Below are 25,207 nucleotides of genomic sequence, written 5' to 3'. Positions count from 1 at the left end.
TTATTTAGCAATTCACTTTCAGATTATATTTACAAGATATAATTTATTATATAAAAGTTAAAACATTATTTCTAATTTTTTTTACTACTTAATACAGCATCATTTCAAAGAACATTAGGTAATAAAGGTAATTTTGAAAATCCACAGTACAATAATCTTTAATTTTTTGTCCTGAATTTATTATTAAAATATATAAAGACAAAACAGGAATCTTCCAGTATTAAAAAAATTCCAAACATTCTACAATCTTAACAGAATGGCCTTTTCATTACTTTCTGTTCCCTTCAACTTGGATTTGTAACTAAGTGCTAGGCACTTTTCTAAGCTGCTTTACATATATTAACTCAGAAAATCATCACAATAATCCTAAGAGGTATCGCTATTACCATCCCTGTTTTTATAGAAGCTGAAACTGAAGCACACAAATTCTTAAGACCACACTGCTGTAAATGGCAGAGCCAAGTTTCAAACTAGATGAGTTTGTCTCCAGTACCCATGCTTTTAATCACTATTCTGTAGTGCCCCTCCTGTGTAAACGCTGCATTTAGTATATATACTCCATTTGTGTTTTACATATACTGTTGAGGGGCAATATTTTCTCACATACATAAAACCTTCATTTTTAATACCTACATGTTTTGCCATCAAATTGTTCCATCTCATTTTACTTTAGGTTAGCTAATGCTGAACTCTCAAACTGATTCTATATATAAAAATGTTACACTAAGCAAATCTCACACTGCATATCGTTTTTTCCTTCTTTTGAATTTTATTTCATGTTAATATATCCAAAATGGTTTGACTGACTTAAATATATAAAAGTACCTATGGCAGAAAGTGTCAGACTTTATTTTGGGGGGCTCCAAAATCACTGCAGATGCTGATTGCAGCCATGAAATTAAAAGATGCTTACTCCTTGGAAGGAAAGTTATGACCGACCTAGATAGCATATTAAAAAGCAGAGACATTACTTTGCCAACAAAGGTCCATCTAGTCAAGGCTATGGTTTTTCCCGTGGTCATGTATGGATGTGAGAGTTGGACTGTAAAGAAAGCTGATCGCCGAAGAATTGATGCTTTTGAACTATGGTGTTGGAGAAGACTCTTGAGAGTCCCTTGGACTGCAAGGAGATCCAAATAGTCCATTCTAAAGGAAATCAGTGTTGGGTGTTCATTGGAAGAACTGATGCTAAAGCTGAAGCTCCAATACTTTGGCCATCTGATGCAAAGAGTTGACCTACTGGAAAAGACTCTGATGCTGGGAGGGATTGCGGGCAGGAGGAGAAGGGGACGACAGAGAATGAGATGGCTGGATGGCATCACCGACTCGATAGAGCTGAGTTTGAGTGAACTCCATGAGTTGGTGATGGACAGGGAGGCCTGGCGTGCTGTGATTCATGGGGTCGCAAAGAGTCGGACACAACTGAGTGACTGAACTGAACTGAACTGAAAGATCAGTCCCGGGTGTTCATTGGAAGGACTGAGGCTAAAGCTGAAACTCCAATACTTTGGCCACCTCATGCGAAGAGTTGACTCATTGGAAAAGACTCTGATGCTGGGAGGGATTGCGGGCAGGAGGAGAAGGGGACGACCAAGGATGAGATGGCTGGATGGCATCACCGACTCGATGGACATGAGTTTGAGTGAACTCTGGGAATTGGTGATGGACGGGGAGGCCTGGCGTGCTGCGATTCATGGGGTCGCAAAGAGTCGGACACAACTGAGCGACTCAAGTGAACCACATTACTAACATATAATACTCTCTACAGTATTTTAAATTTAAATCATTATGTAACACTACCAGCAATAAAAGAATGCTCAGATTTTTCCAATCAGTATATTCCATTTCCTCCCAAATTTAACTGATACAAAGTGGTTAAAGAGATTTGTCACATGGAATAAACAAATAAATTGAAAAAGACACAAGTACCCCAGTGTTCATTGCAGCACTATTTATAATAGCTAGGACATGGAATCAACCTAGATGTCCATCGGCAGATGAATGGATAAGGAAGTTGTGGTCCATACACACATAGAGTATTACTCAGCTATAAAAAAGAATGCATTTGAGTCAGTTCTAATGAGGTGGATGAAACTGGAACCTATTATACACAGTGAGGTAAGTCAGAAAGAGAAACACAAATACAGTATACTAATGCATATATACGGAATTTAGAAAGATGGTAATGATGACCCTATATGCGAGATAGGGAAAGAGACACAGATGAAAAGAACAAACTTTTGGACCCTGTGGGAGAAGGCGAGGGTGGGATGACTTGAGAGAATAGCATTGAAACATGTATATTACCATATGTAAAACAGATGACCACTGCAAGTTCATTGCATGAAGCAGGGCACCCAAAGCCAGTGCTGTGGGACAACCCAGGGGGATGAGGTGAGGAGGGACGGGGGAGGGGGTTCAGGATGGGGGGACACATGTACACCTGTGGCTGATTCATGTCAATGTATGGCAAAAACTATCACAATATTGTAAAGTAATTATCCTCCAATTAAAACAAACAAATAAATTTAAGACATATTTAAATTTCAGAATGGGTAAAATGTTTTATTCCTCTAGCAACATTAAAAAGGTGGAGATAATTCTATTATTTCTTGCTTATGAGGTTGGTGCCATCTTGATTCCTTAAATAAGCCTCAAAAAGAATCGGTAATACTCAGTCACTAGTAAGTGTCAGAGCTGGAGTCTGAGTGCAGATCTGACTCTAAGTTTATGTTCTAGATGGTAGAACAAAAATAACCAAAAAAGGGGTCAGTATATGTCAAAATAAAGAAACTGTATAAAAATTTATTTCAATGTTCATCAAAGATCATTTATTTCATAAAGGGGTAAACTACCCTGGGATATCATATTAATAGAGGGATAATATTTTCCTGAAATACTGTTCTGATCAATAATTTCAAAAATAGAAAAGAATGGCACTAATTAACAAAATGCTTCTTTTATCTTTCTCTTCAATCATATGTTTTCATTACAACCTAGTTTTGTCTACATCTTAAGCAAGGAGTCTGAGGCTATACATTACTCCAAAAGTTTTTCTTTAATGTTTACCTTCTTTAATGTTATCTTGTAGCATGTTCCTAACAGTCCAGAAAGATTTTAACTTTTACAGCACAGAATATAGGTCATTGAGACATTAGATAATAGAAAAAACAAAGGCTTTGGAGTCTTAAGTTCAGATTTTGCCACTTACTAGCTATATATCCTCTTCAATGTAAGTATCAAATTCCTACTTCATTGGGATGCTGTGTAAGTAAAGGAGATAACAATTATAAAGCTCCTAGCACAGGGTAGACAGTCAAGAAATTTTAGCTGCCTTTTCACTTTCCTTTAAAAAGTGGCACATACATGATTATATCAGGGGTATCAGTTTTAAAAGTCATCCTTCATTATTTCCCTCAGACAAACTGTAGCATAACACGAAGCGTCAAGATCAAAAGAGATCAAAAGGGATAAAGTTGCTTCATCGATGTGGGAACCTTCCTTCTTGACATCAATACCATGGTCTTCTATCAGTTGGTATGAAAGATTACAGGGATGTTTCAAAATCTTTCTATAGCACCCTGGAACATTCAGTTTCAGGGTAGGTATTTTAAATTTGCATGTCTGTAGTCCATCTCTGCTGAGTACTTCCTCGTACCACTGCCCTACTTTGTTTTTAGGGTACTGAATATTGTATCCAAGCACTGGAAGAACCACCTATGCAAGGGAAAGGGAAAAAAAAAAAAGGTACATGAAACAGCCTTCAGAAATATATGTGACCATTTCTCTTTTTTGGCCACCCTGCACAGCACATGGGATCTTACTTCCTTAACAAAGGATTGAACCCGCACCCCCTGCAGTGAAGTATGGAGTCTTAACCACTAGACTGCCAGGGAAGTCCATATGCAATCATATTTTAAATTTACTTTTATGACTGGGACTTGAATATGTAAAAACACAGAATACAAACACTGCAATCACTCTAAAACATGCCACTGAATACTACACTATTTTGATTCTTTTTAATGTTGCCAGGCAAAAAGAAGAGCTAACTGAAATCAAGAAGGACTCTTAGTTAACAAGGTAACCAACTCAAGTCAGATATTATTTGACAAATTGCTGTTAAGGTAGAAGAAATGGAACAAGAAGTTAAGGTACATATAATTACCCAACAGAGTTAATCTTTACACAGTCATACAATGCTAAAAGCATATTCTTTCTGGAACAAAAAGAATAATCCCTACTGCCCAATAACATAAAATTTGACAATTTTTTATTTTCCTTGCTTACTTATTAATAAAAACATGAAACCACACAAGAAGCTGCAAAATTAATTTCTATTTTTTCAGCTGCTCATGAGTAAACTACATTTTGTGGAGGTTTCCTCCTTTGCTGATGACTTCTAGATATTTTTCCTTTACCTGGAACCAAAATGTAGTCAGGTAAAGGTACCAGGTAAAAAACTCAAATACACACAACATGAAAATTTCAAATTCATTATGCTCATTGGAAGAAGCCAGACACAAAAAAATCACATATACTATATGAATCCATTTCTATGGCATTCTTTCAAAGGCAAAACTGTAGGACAGAAAATAGTTCAGTTGGTGCTGGGGCAGGGGTGAGAGGTGACTTCAAAGGGGCACAGGAAGTTTGAGGGAGACAGGAAACTGTTCTTTATCTTGATTCTTGTGGTAGTCATATGATTGTCTACATTTATCAATACTCAAAGAACTATAAACTAAGAAGTGAATTTTATTGTATATAAAGAATATCTGAAAAAGAAGTGGTAGAAAAAAAGGCAGGGAGGAGAAATGGTTAGTTTACTGTCTTTTCAGCATAATGTCTACACTTAAATCTAAATGATACTAATTTTTAAGCAAGTTTACCTGATGTATTGCATATGTGTTAGCTGATTCCTCTTCTTCAGTTACTAGATGAACCTATTTTTTAAAAACATGATGAAAATACAGATGATTCTCAAATGTTCCAAATTCCCTCAACTTTTTCTGTTATGTATAATACAAGTTCTTAGTTGAATATACTCATACTCAAATAAGACCTTTTCACAGCTTGTTTCTATAGGAGCAGACTACTTAAAAGTTAGAATGATTCTTCTTGCTTTAACCTGGTAACTGCAGGGGAAACAGAGAATGGGGTAGCTTATCACTCTGAAGCAACACCTTCACCTCAGTTACCGATCATCTTTTTCTAAATCACAAATTATTTTTTTATTACACTGAATTAAAAATGTTTCCATGAACTGTCTCCAACCTCTGTCCCCAACAGGTATCATAATACTCTATGAGAAGTAGTGCTTCTCAAAATGTGTTTCATAGACTAGTAGTAACTGTCACACGTACACGGGGGAAAAAAAAAGGAGTGATAAGTTTGAGAAATGTTGCTCTAGGACACAGAATAAATAATTCTGATATATCCGAGACATGAAAGCTCAAAAGTATAAAGGCAGCTACCATCACTCCATGAGGATTAACACAGTCTCGTTTTCCTAAAGCATTCACCGTATAATGCCTAGATCTTCTCTAAACTTGCTTGATTTCCCAATTCTCCCTACTCAGATCAATACTATCCCTCCTTTTTGGTTTTTCATTTTGGGTTTATTTGTTTGTTTACATGTTAATAACCCATTTTAACTGCTGCATTCAGAAATGGACATAATACTCTAGATGTGATCTGACCAAAATACATGGGGCTATGATCTCTCTTGTATCATCAATTCCAGTTCTTTGCCTTTCACAAATTCATAAGCATTCCTAAAATACTACAATTTAAGCATTTTGTGAAAATACTGAACAAACACTTTCAAGTACAGAACACTGTAGCTCTCTTTAGAGAGCTCCCTCCATGCTGATATCAACTGATGAACTAACCATTCTTTGTCATATGGCAGCTCCACAAAGATGAATCCACGTGATTTTCTCACTGTCTAATTCACATTTCTCCATCTTACTTACAAAAAAATTATGAAAATCTGCCAAGTCACCTGAAATTAAGCTACATCTGTAGGCCTAGTACTCTTGCCTGGAAAATCCCATGGATGGAGGAGCCTAGTAGGCTGCAGTCCATGGGGTCGCGAAGAGTCAGACATGACTGAGCGACTTCACTTTCACTTTTCACTTTCATGCATTGGAGAAGGAAATGGCAACCCACTCCAGTGTTCTTGCCTGGAGAATCCCAGGGACGGTGGAGCCTGGTGGGCTGCTGTCTATGGGGTCACACACAGTCAGACATGACTGAAGTGACTTAGCAGCAGCAAGTCACTAGGCCTAGTAATTCTATCAAAAAGGGACTCAGATTAGTTTCCTACAATTTTTAATGTAGATGCACAACATGAAATATTATACAAATATTAATTTGTCTTTTCCTTTTCCATATTTTCCATATTTTATGTCCTGAGCCTCCAATTCTTGCCTTTTCTTTTCTCAGTGCTAACTAATAAAGTATAAATAACTGATTTTAAAAATACAGATAATTTTTGCTGCTAATAAAAGGAAACTCTGCAAAATGTGAAAGAGGAAATGTTTTCTTTTCTCCTATATCTCCTGAAAGAAAAGCAGACAAAATCCTGATTACAAAAATATCCTTGCAAATGTTACCTGGAACAAAGTCTTATGAGACACACGCATTTCAGAGATTATTGCTATATCTTGTCAATGTAAACTTGAACTTCTGAAAATTTGAATTAGAAATGGCTGACTTACTAAATAATGTGTTGCCAATAAATATTTAAAAGGACATGTTTTCTGAAAGGTATTAAAAAAACTTAATATTTTTCATTATTTATCAAAATGGAATCAACTGACATAGCTCTTTTTCCATTTATATGAGGTAAAATAAAACCTAAGATGCTGCTAGATTTGTTTTTACACAGTTTTAGAATCTGTGTCTCAGTTAAATGACAATTCTTAATGAAGCTCCTAGTGATCACTTTTTTTTTTTTCTTAATTTTTCTTATATTTTATTGTTTGACTGTGCCAGGTCTTACTTGTGGCACACCAAGATCTTTGATCTTGTTGCAGCTAGCAGGATCTTTATTGTGGCATGTGAACTGTTAGTTGAAATATGAGAACTCTTAGTTGCAGTATGTGGAATCTAATTCCCTGACCAGGGATGGAACTAGGCCCCCTGCCTTGGGAGCACAGGGTCTTAGACACTGGATCACCAGGAGTCTCTCACTTTCTTATCTAAATATTCACAAGTCATTCATTTAATAGAATACTAAAGAAGACCTCTTGGCTCTGGCTCACTCATCACTCAGGCTTGACTCCTTTTCTGATAGTGTATCTGCAATTTCCTGGGAGCTTCCCTCCCAGTTCTTGAATGTGGTTTGGGTGGGACAGTTCCAGGAAGGAGTCCTTGGAACACAGGCTTTGTCAATCACATACTGCAGTCCATAGTAACTGGTTTGGGGACATGGAACACAAACCAAGCCATTCTGAGACTCAAATTCCATGGCTTTGACTGAAACTGTTAGGAAATAAAACACTTCTTTTCTGGAGAAGAAACTGAGAATGGATCTAACAGAGATGAAAGCAGAGCTGAAAGATGAAGAAAATGAGATGGATGATTTAGGACACTGTTTAAGCTCCTTGATACAGCTGTACCTGAATCAATCATGGACTTTCAGTTATGAGGGCCAAGAAATTCTTGTCTGCTTTCCTTAAGTTAGTCTGAGGTGGGCTTCTATCACTTGAACAAACAAACAAACTCCTAACTTATACATCTAAAACTCTGCTGTTAATTTAGATAAATCGTCCTTTATGGTAATTTCAGAGTTTATTTTTTCTCCATTTTTGAAAAATAGGACCATGCCCTATCTCCGCATGCTGATACTTTTCTACACCCCATGATCTTTCTAGTAGAGACCAAGCTGGGCTAGGAATCAGACAACTAGGTCTTCTGAATTCTGCTACCTACATTACTTAACCTGTCTCCTCTCCAGCCTGGGTCTCAATTTTCATTTCTATGAAATGAGGAATTAGAAAAGAAGTCTCTAAAATATTTTTCTCCCCTAAGGTTCAATGATTTTATGATGTTACATACAAAAGCACTACTCAAATCCCTTCATTAATTTTTAAAATATATTTTGGAGATTGAATTAAGATAATGATGAATAGTCTCTTTTTGCATTACAATGCTACGAAATAAATTTCTTTATGTGATTTATGGAATTCAATTTCATTATTTAGGTCAAATTCACAGAGATTAAAATACCATAAAAATACTAGTTGGAAATACCAATATCCAAAATACCATGGAGGAAATGGAAGGATCAATTTTACAAGACAAATTATATTTCATTAATATAAATGTCTCTAAGATATTGTTAAGAGAGAAAAAAACAAACTGTAAAACCACACTTATATACAAGAAACGACATTTCATATCCTATATATCATTATTATAGAAATTTTATTCTTTTTCCTTTTCATAGTTTGAGTTTCAAGTCTCAAAATTCTGTATTTTTTTTCTCATTGTTAACAATAAAAATCCACTTTTTGTGGATATTTATGGGAAAGCATAGAAAATGATCTAGAAGGAAATATGTCAAAAGAGATTGATTTTCTGATAGTGGCAGAGAAAATTACAATAGAGTGGTGGCAGGAATGACATCTACATCTGTACTGTTTTGGATTTTTAAGGAGCCTGTTTCATGCATTGGGTGTGTGCTCAGTTGCTCAGACTTATCTGACTCTTTGCAACCCCACAGACTGTAGCCTGCCAGGCTCCTCTGTCCATGGGATTCTCCAGGCAAGAATACTGCAGTGGGTTGCCATTTCCTTCTCCAGGGGATCTTCCCAACCTGGGGATGGAACCTGCGTCTACTGCATCTCCTGCATTGGCAGGCGGATGCTTTTACCAATGAGCCGCTTGGGAAGCCCACTTCATGAATTGCTTGTGTAATTTTCTAAAGAACATGCTCTTTTAAGGAAGGCTTACTATCTTTGTAACTCTCACTTCACACCACTGACCATTTTTATACTTCTATTTAATGGCATGTTAAGTGTCAGCTGACAGCAGAGTAGAAGCAGATGAGCAAATACAAGTTTAAAAAAAAAGCATGTTTAGTTTTAAATTTTTTCTAAAATAAGAGTTTCTGAAAATAAGTACTCCTGGTGCATAACTACTCTTGATGAAATGATACCTACTTTACTACTTGGTAATTGCTCATTGTCAGCATCTTCATCCAAACAGACCAAGTCACCCTCCACAACTCTTGAGCCGTAAGTTGCAAGTCTGTAAGATACTGCCTTATTCCAGATTTTGCTGCTGTATGCATGAACGTAGAATATGCGCATAGAATGGGGGAAGGAGAACCACGCCTGGATGCAGCCCTCCTCTGTCACGCCAAAGCGATGTAGTGACTCTAACAGTGCTCTCTCCCGAACTTTGAATTCAGGCATCAGTGAAAGTGTGCCTTTAGTATCCTCTGAAACAAAGAGATCAGTCAGTTCCTTTTATCCAAAGGCCAGTTATTAAGAGCTTTACCACACTATCTAAATGTACTACTGAGCTATCCTGGGAACCTGAATATGAAGATGAGGCTCAGCACCAACTATAAACCAGAGCTACCTGCTACCTTTGAAGAGGTTTTTTGTTTGTTAAAAATCATTAATCATGTGGTTCATTCACTTTTCCTGCTTTAAAAAGAGCACATTAGTAACTCCAACTTCAGGATGGAGATTAACTAATTTGTAGTTATTTAGAACACTTTTTTAAAGCATTATATAAGTCCCTGAGCTGAGATTTTAAAGAGCTATTAGAGACATTTTACAGAATTTTTTGAATAAGAAAGGGTTGACATCTGGATCCTTCAAGTATACTATTCAGTCATTCTACTATTCAGCATGCTTTTTAAAATTAGATTACTGGACTCCATGGCAAAGCTGCTTAATCTGGTAGGGCCTTGGAGTAAGCATTTTAACAAATGCACCAGGTTTCTTGCATACACTAAAATTTAACAATCACTGCCATAAGGAAATTATTTTCTCAGGACACTACAATAGATGTAATTTTGAACTTTGTTTAGTATTACTTAAATTACTCATAACAATGTGAAATGTTCATATGGTTTACAGATTTGGGTGTGGCATAAAAATATTTTTCACCTATGAATCATTATATATGTAATATGTACATAATTAAAAATAATGGAGATATTAGAAACTGATGTCCTTTATTTCTATGCAAGTGAAATTTAATATGCACATATATGCTGATCATATATTTAATGAATCTAAAATCTTATGGTTGCTGTTACTACTTAAATACACATAATATTTATTCAGTACTCAGAATAAGTCAGGCACTATTTTAAGAGCATTAAATCTGCTATTTTATTTAAATATTAACAGTCTTTTAGGTATCATCATTAGCTTCAATTTGCAGATGAAGAAACTAAAAGAATGAGGCTAAATCATTTGCACCAGACTATATGCTGGGAAGTATTAAAGTTGATTATTAAACCCCTGTAGACTGACTCTAGAACCACACTCAACAAATTTTTTTTAGTGCTTCTCATTAAGTATTCTACATATACTAAGCTAAAGTTTTCAAAATTAGCAATCAGGGCTAAATGGAGACTAGATCAAAAACAATGTACAAAGTACCAGATATAACAAATGTACTTTTATTTAGTTTATTTTTCAGTCTCCTGATTGCAGTGAATTATACTTCTATCAATGTCAGTTTAAAACTGGGAACTCTCATCTTTTTTGAGGATTTAGGCCAAGAAAAACTCATAAAGCATCTTTCCCCTCACCCAACCCCAAGTAAGAGTTATACAAAAGTCCCATAAAAATGGAGTACCTAGGGCACATATTAAAAATGCTTAAATATATAATATATTACAGTCTATTTCTTATCACACTTATGTTGTAATGAATGCTATCCTGATGATATAACACTTGTATATCTGCCTAGCTATATTCAAGGTAAAGAAACTTAAAGTACCAGTCTGAAGAAAATATTTCTTTGCTCTATTTACAGGATCATCCAAATCTTCTGGTGTAAAAAACAATTTTATAGCCTTCACCTTTAAAGACCAAACAAGCAAATATGTATTAGATGAAAAGACAAATTACTTACTTTAAAAAAAAGTACATCTTGAAAGAATAGGCATTTAACATGATATTTGACAATGCAATTCTATTTTTAAGCATTCATAAGCTAAACAATGCTGCAAGGAGATCCAACCAGTCCATTCTAAAGGAGATCAATCCTGGGTGTTCATTGGAAGGACTGATGCTGAAGCTGAAACTCCAATACTTTGGCCACCTCATGCGACGAGTTGACTCATTGGAAAAGACTCTGATGCTGGGAGGGATTGGGGGCAGGAGGAGAAGGGGACGACGGAGAATGAGATGGCTGGATGGCATCACTGACTCGATGGGCATAAGTTTGAGTATACTCCGGGAGTTGGTGATGGACAGGGAGGCCTGGCGTGCTGTGATTCATGGGGTCGCAGAGTCGGACACGACTGAGCGACTGAACTGGACTGAACTGAACTGAAGCTAAACAATTTAGAATTAACCTCCAGTGCAAAGCAACCTAATACACAGATTTAAAATCTTATGGACTGGAAAAGTGGTCAATACAACTTCCATAGATGTTCTTCTGTCATTTTTTGCCTCTATCATAGAAGTAAGAACACAGTATTAAATGATGACACAAAACTCAGGCTTATCCAACACACACAACAAAAAATGGGGAGAGAACAAGCACAGGCAAGTGGCAAGGCACTAATTTCATTTGTGTTCTCAAGTTTCAGAACTCTTTGTCTTTGGTCTTAAAAATAAATTTTAATGTAAATAAAAGTTTTAAAAATTCCCAACTTCAATATTTTCTTTTAAAACATAAACAGATTAAAAGATGCTCCTTTAAAAAAGAAAAATCTACTAGTTCCTGTATTTTATCACTGTCTCCAGTACTACAACTTATTTCTAAGTATGCATCTTAGAGTAGGAAAGGATCTTAAAACAGGGCATTCAATCTAGCCTCCAACTCACTCTTCTTTTATACTAGTCATTCATTCAAACAAATATTATTCAGCATCTGTTTTGTTATAAAGTGATATCATGAACATAGTGGCTGTTCAATAAACATGATGTAATATACAGTACATATATATGGGGTATACATGCATTTATATGCTGGGTTAAGAAAGCAGTGAGCTTGTAATAAGTACATCTGACAAAACAGGTAAGTTCATATCTTTTCAGAATCCATACCATTTCACTCTTCAGCAAAGCCAATCCAATTTGGTCTGTGTGAACTTTCCTTCCCATCCCAAATCTCTGTGGTCCATAGTAATTCACAAACCCTTTATTCTATAAACACACAAAAAATCAGTTAATTAAAAATATATTACCATAGACTCATGTCTGTGTCCTCCCAAAAGTCACATGTTGAAACCCTAACGTCCAGTGTGATGGTATCTGGAGATAGGGACTTAAAGAGATAATTAGATCATGAGCATAGCAGCTTCATGAATAGGATAACTCTTACAAGAAAAGGTGGTAGAGCTAGCCAACTCTCTTTCCACCACATGTGAGTACAATAAGAAAACCAGGCAGGTATCCTGATCTCAGGCTTCTAGCCTCCAGAACTATGATAAGTAATTTTCTCTTGTTTAAAAAATCACCTTGCCTGTGGTTCTTTGTTACAGTCTCAAACTAAGATAAGTAAATACAATTACTGGGTCAAAATATGTAACCAAGTCTTTCTCTTTGTCTTTATTATAATAAAACAATCCTGTAATTGGCAATATACACATGGATACCAAGTGAGCTGAGAAACACCATATGGTTAAAGAATACAAAGGAAAAGAATAAATGATTGAAAATCAGAAAATAAGTGAAAAAGCTTTAAAAATATTTAAGTTTTTCATTCCCATTACTGAGTTTTCTGGCATGTGGGATTCTTGGTGCTAAAATCAGGAAAGCTCTGGGATAACTGGGATGAACTGGTTACCTAGTACTGCATCTGCTCTGATCCCTGAAGCTCCTTCTGATTTCAAGGATTCGGCTGTCTGCAGGTGCTTGAAATACGAAGCAGATTTATTTTCAAACCCAGCAAGTCCTGACTTTTTTGTATATAATGGTTGGTTTTTCGATTATCTCAGTTTCTGAAAGTCTGGGCCAAGACAATGGCACAGCATCACCTCAGTAGGAACAGAAAATTGATATCTACTACTGCAACCATTAAGGACACTGGTTGGTGGTTAAACATGTCCTCACAAAGCAAACAACAGGCCCATATGGTTTCCTGAAAGACAAAAGAGCTCTCTACACTCACTCTATGGGGGGAATATATTAATATATTCATTTAATGATGATTATCGAGCACCAACTCCAGGACTGTCCAATAAAAGATGCAAATAAAAGATAATCTGTAATCAGCATGCTACACAAGAAATTGCATCCTGACCTCATGACACTAAGATCAACTGCAGATAGAATAAGTACCCCCGTATTAAGTCTCACAATTAAATACTTTTAACTATTTCAAATTTGGAAAAATAACATTAGACAATATCCTAAAAACACCAGAAGAGTTTTAAGTACCCCTGCCAAGTTATTCAGGGTTGATTACAATAAAATGTTTGTAGCAATCTGAGTTATAATCCTTTAAAACAAAACTCCAAAGATTTCTTATTTTCAGGATTTCTCAGCTTGCTTCTCCTCATCATGACAACTAAAGGAAAGTTGGCTAAATCTCAGATTATTCCTATGGAGATTTTAAAATGTATATGAATAGGTCCCAAATGAAAGATAGGCAATAAATGCCATCAGAGTTCAGAAAGCCCCACTCCATTTTCTAAGAGATATCTTTCTAATAGTTTAACAAGGAGAAAAGAAAGAAAAAAAAAAAAGAATCTTAGGTAGGTCTAGAGAAAAGGAAAAAACAACCATATGGGATTTTAAATATCTTTAGTTAAGATATTTTCCTGACTGTTAGGTATAATAGTGATTAAAATCTGGTTTTTGTTTGTTTTCCTGTTGGAGAGGCATAAAATTATATGAAAAGGTCTTTGTGGTCAGAAACTTGAAGCAGTGTGTCTCAATGTTAGTTGTGGAGTAGAATCACTTAGGGAGATTTTTTAATATGCTAATTCCTAAGCTACATCCCCAAATGTTCTTATTCTATTGGTCTGGGAGAAAAAACAGATTATTGAAATTTTTTAAAAACACCCTAGGTTGAGAATTTCTGGTCCAGATCAGGGGTTGGCAAGCTATTTAACTGGCCCACAAGTCAAATCTGGCCCTGTAACCACTGCTTTTGCATATAAAGTTTTATTGGAACACAGCCATGCTCATTCATTTATGTATGGTTCAGGGACGCTTCTACACAATAGCACTAGAGTAGCTGCAACAGAGACCATATGTCTACAAAACACGAACATTTCTTTTCTGGCCCTTCACAGAGAAAAGTTTGCTGACCCACAGTCTATATGATCAGAATGAAGGCTATGGCTATATGTGCACATTTAGATGCCCAGCAAATATCATTTTAAAACTTACAGTAATTTTATTACTGTAAGAATAATAAAATGTATATGATTTACCATTTGCATACATTGAAACAAAATTCAAAATTAGATTGAAAAGAAAAAACACTCTGAAAAGTAATATAAAAACTATTTACCAAAGATTTCTGAAAAGAAATGCTGAACAAAGTCTCCCCCCAAATTAATCTCTTTGCCTGTAATACTACTCAAAATGGCACATGCTAAAAAAAATAAAATAAAAATCTGTCCTTTTAAACAGATTGGTTTTACTCTTCCAACTGGGGGAGTCTATACAATTTTTCAAATTACACTAATGTTGTGTTTTTTTCAATACAAAGATATATACTAAGAAGAAAAATAAAAAATAAGTAAAATGGACCCAATTATAATTTTTTTAAAATAATTATACATGCACATAAAGAGAAAATGTACAAAAGAAAAATTTTCCTTCATATCTCAATGTAAATAAAGATTTTCTTAAAATACTCTACAGTGCAGTTTTCTTACCTTAACATTTTCTATTGCCTCCAAAATTCTCTCTCTCAGGTTTGCAGAATCATTTATTTGATTTTTTAAATTTCTGATGACAATATCAAAGTGATTTCCTTTAAGCTGACCAAGTCTAAGGGAATCCTCTACAGACCGAATGTTAAACACATTCATTCTTTTCTTTTCAACTTCTTTTTCAATATTTTTCAACCTATAAATGATAAATCATTTATCATTTAGATTCAGTTAACTCTTACATTTAAAAAAATAGTTTGTGTTTAATGTTAAAAATGATTAATATGTTTAAAATGTTAAAAATGTCAAAAAATTAATTTAAAATAAAGTTTAAACGACAGATGGCATAAAAATCACTTATACTGGAATACTGAAAAACTGGGGGGATTATTTCAAAAACACATCTTTCATTTATTTCAATAAATGTGCACTAAAACCCTTTATCATAGGATTATATTAACAGTTATTCTAAGAACTGGAACACATATTCCTAATGCTATCACTCTGTGTAACCTTCTGACTTCTCCTTAGTTCAAGTGATAGAACCTCTTAACTGTTCTTTGCTCTTCTTTCCTTAGACTTTGCTCCTTTCCTCCTCAGTTTTTCTCCAATGTTACCAAAAAAACATTAGCGCCAGAGGACTTTCCTAAAATTCTGCTCTGAACACTTCTTTACTCAAATTTTCAGTTCGCCACCAATATTAGCTCCCAATTGTCTTATTCTAACTTTTAAGATCCTATAAGAACTGATGTAAATTTTTCTTTACCTCTATATTTTCTGTAGTCCTTAAAGGAAAAATCTCCTCTATCAGACAGACTGTTTTGCTTACAGGCCCTCCAAAATATCTTCAGATTTTTTGCATCTGCTAAAATCTCACTATTGGTTAAAGGGTAATTAAAATTCCATACCCATAAGCCAAATCAAACTACTCTTTCCTCCTAGAAACTAATAAAATATTTTGTCTTTGGTGGTTATAAAACAGTTTTTAACATCTAAATACCTTTCAACATCTAAAGTCATTCCTTCTTAGTATAGTGCACTTTTTGACCACAAAGACAAAATCATAAACATTTTTCTGTTCCTCATATAAGAACTTAAAAATATCTACCAGAAAATAGTACTGAAATATCTGATGACTAAAGATTAATATATTTTTAATATGTCAAGTTAGGCAGAATTTTAGTCCAATGATTCAACTTTTTTGATCTTTACCTTAAGGAAAGCATCCACAAGGCACAGATTTAAGTGAAATAAAATTAATCATAGTAGTATTTACAGTGAAAAATTGGAACAAATTTCTATATCCCAAAACAGGGGAAAGTTAAACAAATTAGTCCATATAATGAACATGACTTTGAAATATTTCATGACATAAATTTTCATTAAAAACACTATTTTACTTTTATAAGTAAAATACAAATTACATATACAGTACGATTTTCGCATATATAAAAAAGGCCTCTATAGCATCTGCATATATCATAGTCTCTGAAAAATGTCTGAAACAGACCAAAATGTTTGTGTGGTTATTTCTGTGTAAGAGAAATTTTAGTGACATTTAATATTGTTTTATATTTTTCTAAATCTTCTACAATAAACATGTGTTCAGTTCAGTTCATTCGCTCAGTCGTGTCCGACTCTTTGCGACCCCAAGAATCCCAGCACGCCAGGCCTCCCTGTGTTACTTATACAATAATAAAAGTCTATTTAGAAGATAATTATACTATTAATGCAGAATATGCTGCTCAATAAGCCTATAATCTATTACTATTGATAGTGAGGTTAATATGCTCCCAGTATTATTCTCAGTTTTTAATCTAGTATTTATTTATTTGATGCAATAAGAAAACAAAGTTCTACCCTTTAAACATCTTATTACCTCTCTGGTGTCACTTTTCTAACCACCATCGCTTGATAAGTGATGGCTTTCTTGTCTTTAAGTCCTGCATAACTAAAATCCGAAGGAATCACACCAAGTTTGACAGCTAAAAAACCAACTGCTTCAAACATTTCTAGATTTTCTTTTCGTAGGGTAAAAGCTGAAACAAACAAAAAATCCTCAATTACTAAAAAAGGCAGTTAAATACATCATTTACATTCTTAGCAAACTGACAGATCATTATAGTGAATCAAACCATTAATTTAGATGAGTATTTTTTAATCAAAATACAATCAGTAAAATACAAATCTCACAGATTTCAGCTCTCATTTTAAAAATGCTAGTTGGTTCACCAAAGGCTTACAGAAAAAAAAAAAATCCACATTCCTTGATTGGGCATTCATATTGGCCCTCCAGTCTGCACTTGGGCTATTTTATATATCCTATAATTGTAACCCAGAGAACTTGCAACAATCCGTGGATAAACTAAAGCCTTTCACTGCTGTGGACGTCTGTGTATTGAGGTCCTTTGTCTAAAACACATGCTCCCTCCATTTATTATTTGCCACACTTCCATTCATGCTTCAAGATCCAAGGGCCACAGCAGTTTTCCCTCAAATTCCTTACAGGTTTTCAAGGCTGAATGCTGCCAAAGTAGGGATCATGTTTGTTTTCAGTTCAGTTCAGTTCAGTTCAATCGCTCAGTCGTGTCCGACTCTTTGCGACCCCATGAATCACAGCACGCCAGGCCTCCCTGTCCATCACCAACTCCCAGAGTTCACTCAAACTCATGTCCATCGAGTCGGTGATGCCATCCAGCCATCTCATTCTCTGTCGTCCCCTTCTCCTCCTGCCCCCAATCCTTCCCAGCATCAGAGTCTTTTCCAGTGAGTTAACTCGTCGCATGAGGTGGCCAAAGTATTGCAGTTTCAGCTTCAGCATCAGTCCTTCCAATGAACACCCAGGATTGACTCCTTTAGAATGGATTGGTTGGATCTCCTTGCAGTCTAAGGGACTCTCAAGAGTCTTCTCCAGCACCACAGTTCAAAAGCATCAATTCTTCAACGATCAGCTTTCTTCACAGTCCAACTCTCATATCCATACATGACCACTGGAAAAAACATAGCCTTGACTAGACGGACCTTTGTTGGCAAAGTAATGTCTCTGCTTTTTAATATGCTATCTAGGTTGGTCATAACTTTCCTTCCAGGAGCAAGCGTCTTTTGATTTCACGGCTGCAATCAGCATCCACAGTGGTTTTGGAGCTCAAAAACATAAAGTATTGACCATTATACCCTCAGGCTAACACATAGTAAGTATTCAAATATTTGTTGAATAGATGAAAAAATGAACGTCACAAGGAGTTGTTTACTTAAACCTACATGTCTTCACATGACACTGAATACCATGCCATAATTTATCTCTTTAAATTTGTGTGCCCTGTAGACTCAGAGTTCCATGCCAGGAAATCAGTAAATAAAACAAAGCTTGTTGCCTCATGGTAGATCCTTCAAATGTCTATTAGATGAGAAGGTGAGAATGAGATCACAAAACTGGAAGGAGGAACAAGCCCAGTAACAATTACCCCACCCCTGCCAACCTGTTGGCGAATATAACCTACCAACACTGACAGTAAGAAAATATCTCAGTCCTCAGTTCACCATAAACATGTAACACTTCAAAGTACTGCCCTCTTCCTTCAGATCATGGAAAGGAAATTCAAAGTATTCTGCAGAATAATTTCTGTTTTGTTAAACTCCTGTAACCATCATCAGGAGCTACAAGAGTCTCTCTGAAGATCCCTCTAAGAAAAATGAACATTTAACATAAGCCTGACTCAGGAAGTAGAATGATATGAAATCTATCTCTGAATAAATGAAATAGCTAAACAAGAGCTTATAATATCTATTCTTTAGAAATCATAAAGAAAATAAAAGATCTGTATGTTCTTTATAACTCTCTATAAAGAATCTCTAAAAACATGGAAACAGCAAGTTTCAAAAATATGTAGGGTGTATATTCATGAAAAGTTTTAAAAATCTGCAATAATGATTCAATATTTGAACATGTTGTAAAATGACCACCACAATAAGCCAACATTTATCACCACACATAATTACAATTTTTTTTCTTGAGATGACAACTTTTAAGACCTATTTTCTCAGCAACTTTCAAATATATAGTACGATATCACTGATTATAGTCACCATGCTATACAGGCTTCCTGATGGCTCAGTGGTAAAGAACGACAGGTTCGATCCCTGGGTAGGGAAGATCCCCTGGGGAAGGAAATGGCAACCCACTCCAGTATTCCTGCCTGGGAAATCCCATGGACAGAGGAGTCTGGCAGGCCATAGCCCATGGGGCCCCAAAGAGTCAGACAGGATTATAGCAGGCCACAGCGAGAGGGATCGCAAAGAGTTGGAAACGACTTAGTGACAAAACAACAACAATCATGCTGTCTGTACACAATATTCCAGGACTTATTTATGTTATAACTGGGAGTGTGTACCTTTTGATCACCTTCATCGATAAACACGCATTCATATTTTTAAAAATTCATTTTAAATTGCCAATAAGTTAAACATAATTACAACATAAGCAAAACCTGTTTGAGATCCATAATAATTTACAAGAACTATCCTAGTCCTGGGAGAAGGCAATGGCAAGCCACTCCAGTACTCTTGCCTGGAAAATCCCATGGACGGAGGAGCCTGGTAGGCTGCAGTCCATGGGGTCGCTATGAGTCAGACATGACTGAGCGACTTCACTTTCCCTTTTCACTTTCACACATTGGAGAAGGAAATGGCAACCCACTCCAGTGTTCTTGCCTGGAGAATCCCAGGGACGGGGGAGCCTGATGGGCTTCCGTCTATGGGGTCACACAGAGTCGGACACGACTGAGGTGACTTGGCAGACTTGGCAGCATCCTAGTCCTGGAGCCAAAACTTTGAGTATCAATTAGCAATAATGTGAAAAAAAAAATAGTATTTTAAATATACCAAATCTATGGAACTAGACAGACATCACTAAAATATCTTAAAAGTATAGGAAGAGCCTGGCTAGGAACTTCCAACTGTGAAAAACAGACCAAGAAAGTGTATTACATAGAGTAGAAATCAGAAACTGCTAACAGGGCTCAGAATCTCTCTCAACAAGCCCTTTTGATGACTATATGAAGGCAAAATTTCGAGAAAGTCTTCTTTAAAAGATGGACAGTGTCAAACAAAGGAACTCCCTGTAAGTCTTCAGGATTCTTTCCATAGGCTATGAAGTCCGGCTGTTCCAGATTACAAGGTACTCTCTTCACTTCCCCAAGTACAGCAAACATATTTTACTTCTCTCCAAATACTTAAGATAACTTTCAAAATATGAAATCAAGATTCACCCCCATGAGAATTCTTTAAAAAGTAATTCTTTATACATTTGAGACTACATTAACTATAAACATTTGTTAATCACACTTTCATCAATAAGGTTAATATTTTACAACTAGTATATTTGAAAGGCTTAGTTTCCATTTAAAAAAGGACCCATATATTGTTTTCAATATCCCTCTGGACATGTCTATTTAATTCATTTGAAATTACACAGATTTCACACAATTTTATCTAAGTTTACCTAAGAAAATGGTAATGATGTATTGTTACCTGTGTATATATCTTTTCTTCCCTGGCATTCAAGAAGAGACCTCTTCCAGTGCTTGTGTGCTTTGACCCGAAATCTTACAGTTATCACTACATTTGGATTATCAGCACTGTCATTCAGTTCAGGAAAGGATTTGGTTTCCACAAGATTTCCAAACTTTTTGTTGACAAAATGGTGGACAGCTTTTCTGTGTTCTTTGTTCATATCAGGTTTAAAGGTAAATTTGGAATTTTCTTTCTTTGCATCCAAATATTTAAAAAAGTCAAACGCTTCCTCTTCGGATACCAAGTGACAAAGTTCTTTATACTCAAGATTTGGTCTTACAATGATTTCACTGTTTTTTCCTACAGTTATTAAAAAAGGAAATTTCTGCCTAATAGCACTATGCAAGGTAGCCCTCTGGTTCTTGTCAAGGATTCTCCCTAATGAGAATTCAGGAAATGGTCCAATTAGCTCAGTTTTAGAGTCCCACTTCTCTTTTATATCACAGGCAAACTGATTCAGTAATTCATTAGTTTTTTCATCTAACAAGGAGCCTAATACATCAACATTTTTTTCTTCACCTTTGTAAGTTCTATCTTTGATAGTATCTTCCTTTTCTGAACAAGGCACAAAATTGTGGTCATCACTGGAGCTCCCAGCCAAAGTACTGACCTCTTGATTGCTTGTCTCTTCAAAAGATAAAATCTGAAGATCTAGTTTTGCCTTTTTAGCCAAATTATTTGGTTCAGGTAGTACTTTACTAACCTTGTAAACAGGTTTGTCACTGGCTTTATTAACTAACTCTCCCTGTTCATCAATCTCAATAACAATGAAGTCACTTGGTGAGCTTTTTATGGTGCCACGAAAACCAACATGATCAGTTATGAAACACAAAGAACTAAATCTGATTCTGAAATCTGTATCCTCTTCCATTCTTGAACAATGCCTACAAAAGAAACAGAGGTGATCAATTACCAGGAAGAAAAAAAATCTGGATAACAAAAAAAGAAATAGGTTTGCAGGATTTATTTAATTTTGCTTCTCTCTCGCCGTTCCAATTCTGAGTCCCCTTAAATGACATTACTAATTTATTTCTATATATCATGCGTATTTTGACTCTCCTATACCAAGATGGCATGTCTGGTAATTTGCATCTTGACTCTTCACCCAGTCCAGGCTTTCATCTATTAAAATTCCAGGATTAAAATGTGTTAGTTTCAAGTTCACTTTTAAAATATCATTGGTAGACCAACAATGGAGAAGGAAATGGCAACCCACTCCAGTGTTCTTGCCTGGAGAATCCCAGGGACGGGGGAGCCTGGTGGGCTGCCGTCTATGGGGTCACACAGAGTCGGACACGACTGAAGTGACTCAGCAACAGCAGCAGCAGACCAACAAAGAAGAGACTAGAACATACACTTTTTTTTACAATGATTTGTCTGAACTCCATCCCTGAAACCTAAAATTTCCAGTTAATTTCAGAGAATCTGTGACTAGATACTAATATATGGAGGGATAGGGGTAGGGGAAAGGCTGAGGATAAGACAGGAAAAAACAGTCCATACTGACATATAATGAAGTACTAAAAACAATCTGCAGGATTTCCATGGTGGTTCACTCAACAAGACTCCAAGCTTTCAATGCAGGGGGTGCAGGCTTGATCTGTGGTCAGGGAACTAAGATCTGCTGGGCATGATTCCGAAGTGCATGGCCAAAAAAATAAAACCAACATGCAATGTGATTAGGCTTCAAGGAAGGCTTATGTTAACCTTAGACCTTAAACCTTCATGAAAGCTCAGATACAAACTTTTTCAGTTGACCAGAAAGAAAAGTACAACCATCTCTCTCTGGCATCAGAGAGAAGACACGTTTACAGAGCTTCTTGAAGCAACCTTCACTCTTTGCACAACCCATGGCTACCACACAGAGTTTCAGGCAAGATAAAATGCCCAAGGAACTGGTACTGCTCCATTCTTTGCGTTCATCACACTCTCCAGGTAATACATCATCTAGACCTTCATCCCATTTCTACAGTTTATTCTATTCATCTGAACCAATTTAAAAAACCACTTCCACTCCATCCTCTCTGTCAGGTGGAACTCACAGAAATTTCCTAATATTCTACTTTCCTAGGAAACAAACAGGATATATTTATTTTTCCTCATTCCTTAATTTCCTCAGTTTCTTGCCTGAACTGAAACCTGGCTATTTCCCTCAGGCTGCTTCTTCTGTAGTCCTCCTATGTGACAGCTATTTTTCCTTTCATATCCACCTGGGGACCAGGAGGTTGTAAATATTTTCTGTGTTTGCCACTGCTCCTTCCAAACCACTTCTTCCTCCTCTACCTCCTCAAATCCCATTTCCTTCGAAGTTCATGCCATCAGGCTGTATTATTTGCTGCCACCCTCTCTCTGGTCCCAGGACAATTCTTCTTCACTCACTAATGACTTTAATACCTAGCTTAAAATCTACTATCCAGCATGACCTCCACAACCATCCATATGGACGATCCATTTAACATCACAGTCCCTTAGTTCCTTAATCTCAACCTCAAACCTTCCACTTTGTCTCTGTCTTAGCTTTGATTTTTTCATCACCAAAAGTTGCATCACTTTTAAGCATCTGGCTCTCTGATTATTCCTACTGCCCTTTCATCACTTCTATTTTAATACATCCATTCCAGAAATTCTTATACACTGTGAAGGTCTCTAATCTCTGCTTCTATTACTAGTCCACCATAGTCAGTTTTCCACATAGTAGCCAGAATGATGATTTTAAAAGGCAAATTTAATCATATCACAACTCTATTAAAATCCTCTAATCACATTTATAATAAAATCCAAATTACCTACCCTGGCTTCCAAAGACTTCTAAGATTCTGAACTCTGTTCTCCAAATTTATCCTGTACCCTTTCCCCGTTATCCACTATACTCCAGCTACACTGGCCTTCTTCAGTTCCCTTATGCCAACTGTTCCTGTTGATTAAGTCAGTCCCTCTTCAATAATATCCTTAAAGAGATCTTCCTTGACCAATAATCGAAAGAAACCAGCAAGTCACTATTTTTCATAAAATCTTATTTAATTTTCTGCATATCATTTCTATTTAATCATTTTACTTCACTATTTACTATATACCTACCCCAACTAGAATGTTTGATCTATGAAAGCAAGAACCCTGTCTGCCTTATTCACTGATTATCTCACAATTAGAACAGAATCAAGCAAATAGCAGGCACACAATCAATACTGATTATTGAATAAATAAAATGACTAGTACAAAATAAGAGCAGTAAGAGTGAAGAGGAAGAGAGAGGGGATCACTGTTGCCTAGAATAATCAGTAAAGCATAATGCAAGAAGTGACCACATTTTCAAAACTGTTCAGGAGACAGAAATGAGGCAAAGGCATAAGCAAACTATGCAACGTGTTTAGCTTCCCTGGTGGCTCAGAGGTTAAAGTGTCTGCCTCCAATGCAGGAGACCCGGGTTCGATCCCTGGGTCGGGAAGATCCCCTGGAGAAGGAAACGGTAACCCACTCCAGTATTCTTGCCTGGAGAATCCCATGGACGGAGAAGCCTGGTAGGCTACAGTCCACGGGGTCGCATTGAGTCGGACACGACTGAGCGACGGAACGAAACGAACGAAGAAAAGACTGAACAGCCCAGATACAGAGCAGTAGGAGAAAGTGTTTTCTAGAACAGTTCTGGAAAATATGGCCGGCTTAGAGCGGAACTAGGTAAAACACTTAATGCCCTGTCAGGGGCTTAGAATCCATTGAGCGGTTAATTGATGGTCACTGGAGGTGTCTGAGCAGGAAAATAACACAATCCTAAAAGATGTTTTAGTAAGATGACTGACAGTACTAGGCAGGATGAATCTGTTGAACAATTAGAGGAGATCGGAGATCAAAAGCAACAAGATGTGATAAAGAGCTCAGCTGTAGGAAGAAGATATGAAAACATTCTAAGCTAGTGGCATAGGAGAATAATTTGAGAATACAACGATGAGGGAATTACAACCAAGCATCTTAGAAAGAGTGGAACCGTGCTGAAGGGTTGAGTTCAACTCCACATAGAGTTGAGTTCCCATGCAACAGATGTGTCGGTAAGCCTGCCGGGCGGACATGGAGAGGACAGTTTGGCTGGCCCAAGGCTTGGGAATTTGGATTGTGGCTAAGGGCAGAGTCTAGGAGGATGTTAAAAAGGGACAGCAGCTCCTCCTGTTCCTTCCACCGCCAATGCTCCACCTAATTCACTCCTACTTCCTACTTGTGTCGCCAACCAGCAGGATTGACTCCTGCAGCATAGACTTCAGGCGCGTTCAAAAGCACCCCCGACACAGGCACTGGCTCCAAGGGCGTCTTCTCCTCCCGCACCCCCGCTTAACTCAAGGCGCGATACTAGCTCACATCGCGCTCCTCTTGGGGACAGAGGGTCAGGGTCTCAATGCCAATACTGTCATCGCCCCCTGCACAAGCCCACGTGGCTCCAAGAAGCTCAGCCCGGTCTACCTCAAGTCCAGCTGAAGGGTTCCCGCCGCACCTCGCCGTGCGCATGCCCGGAAGCCATAACATAGCTAGTCTCCGACAGAAGCATATTTAAAGGGGCAGGCTCCCACTTAAAGAAGCGCCTTTCCGGAATTTTTCACGCAGTGGAGCGGCCAG

General features: G+C 36.7%; 1 protein-coding gene across 1 annotated transcript; it reads right to left on the bottom strand.

Moving 5' to 3' along the window:
- PUS7L (pseudouridine synthase 7 like) lies at positions 1–25,185 on the bottom strand. The gene is made up of 9 exons (XM_055395910.2): positions 25,055–25,185; positions 20,564–21,489; positions 16,914–17,073; positions 15,038–15,230; positions 12,252–12,350; positions 10,975–11,056; positions 9,171–9,451; positions 4,890–4,943; positions 1–3,717 (listed from the first exon to the last, which is right to left on the bottom strand). The coding sequence occupies exons 2-9, from the start codon at positions 21,474–21,476 to the stop codon at positions 3,391–3,393; spliced, it is 2,109 nt and encodes a 702-aa protein (XP_055251885.2). The 5' UTR covers positions 21,477–21,489; positions 25,055–25,185; the 3' UTR covers positions 1–3,390.
- Between the last annotated feature and the right edge of the window lie 22 nt (positions 25,186–25,207).

Source organism: Moschus berezovskii, chromosome 6 (genome assembly GCF_049115385.1).
Source record: "Moschus berezovskii isolate FMDL1 chromosome 6, NW_MosBer_1.0, whole genome shotgun sequence".
Lineage (NCBI taxonomy): Eukaryota > Metazoa > Chordata > Mammalia > Artiodactyla > Moschidae > Moschus > Moschus berezovskii.
This window is presented reverse-complemented; position numbering and strand designations above follow the sequence as displayed.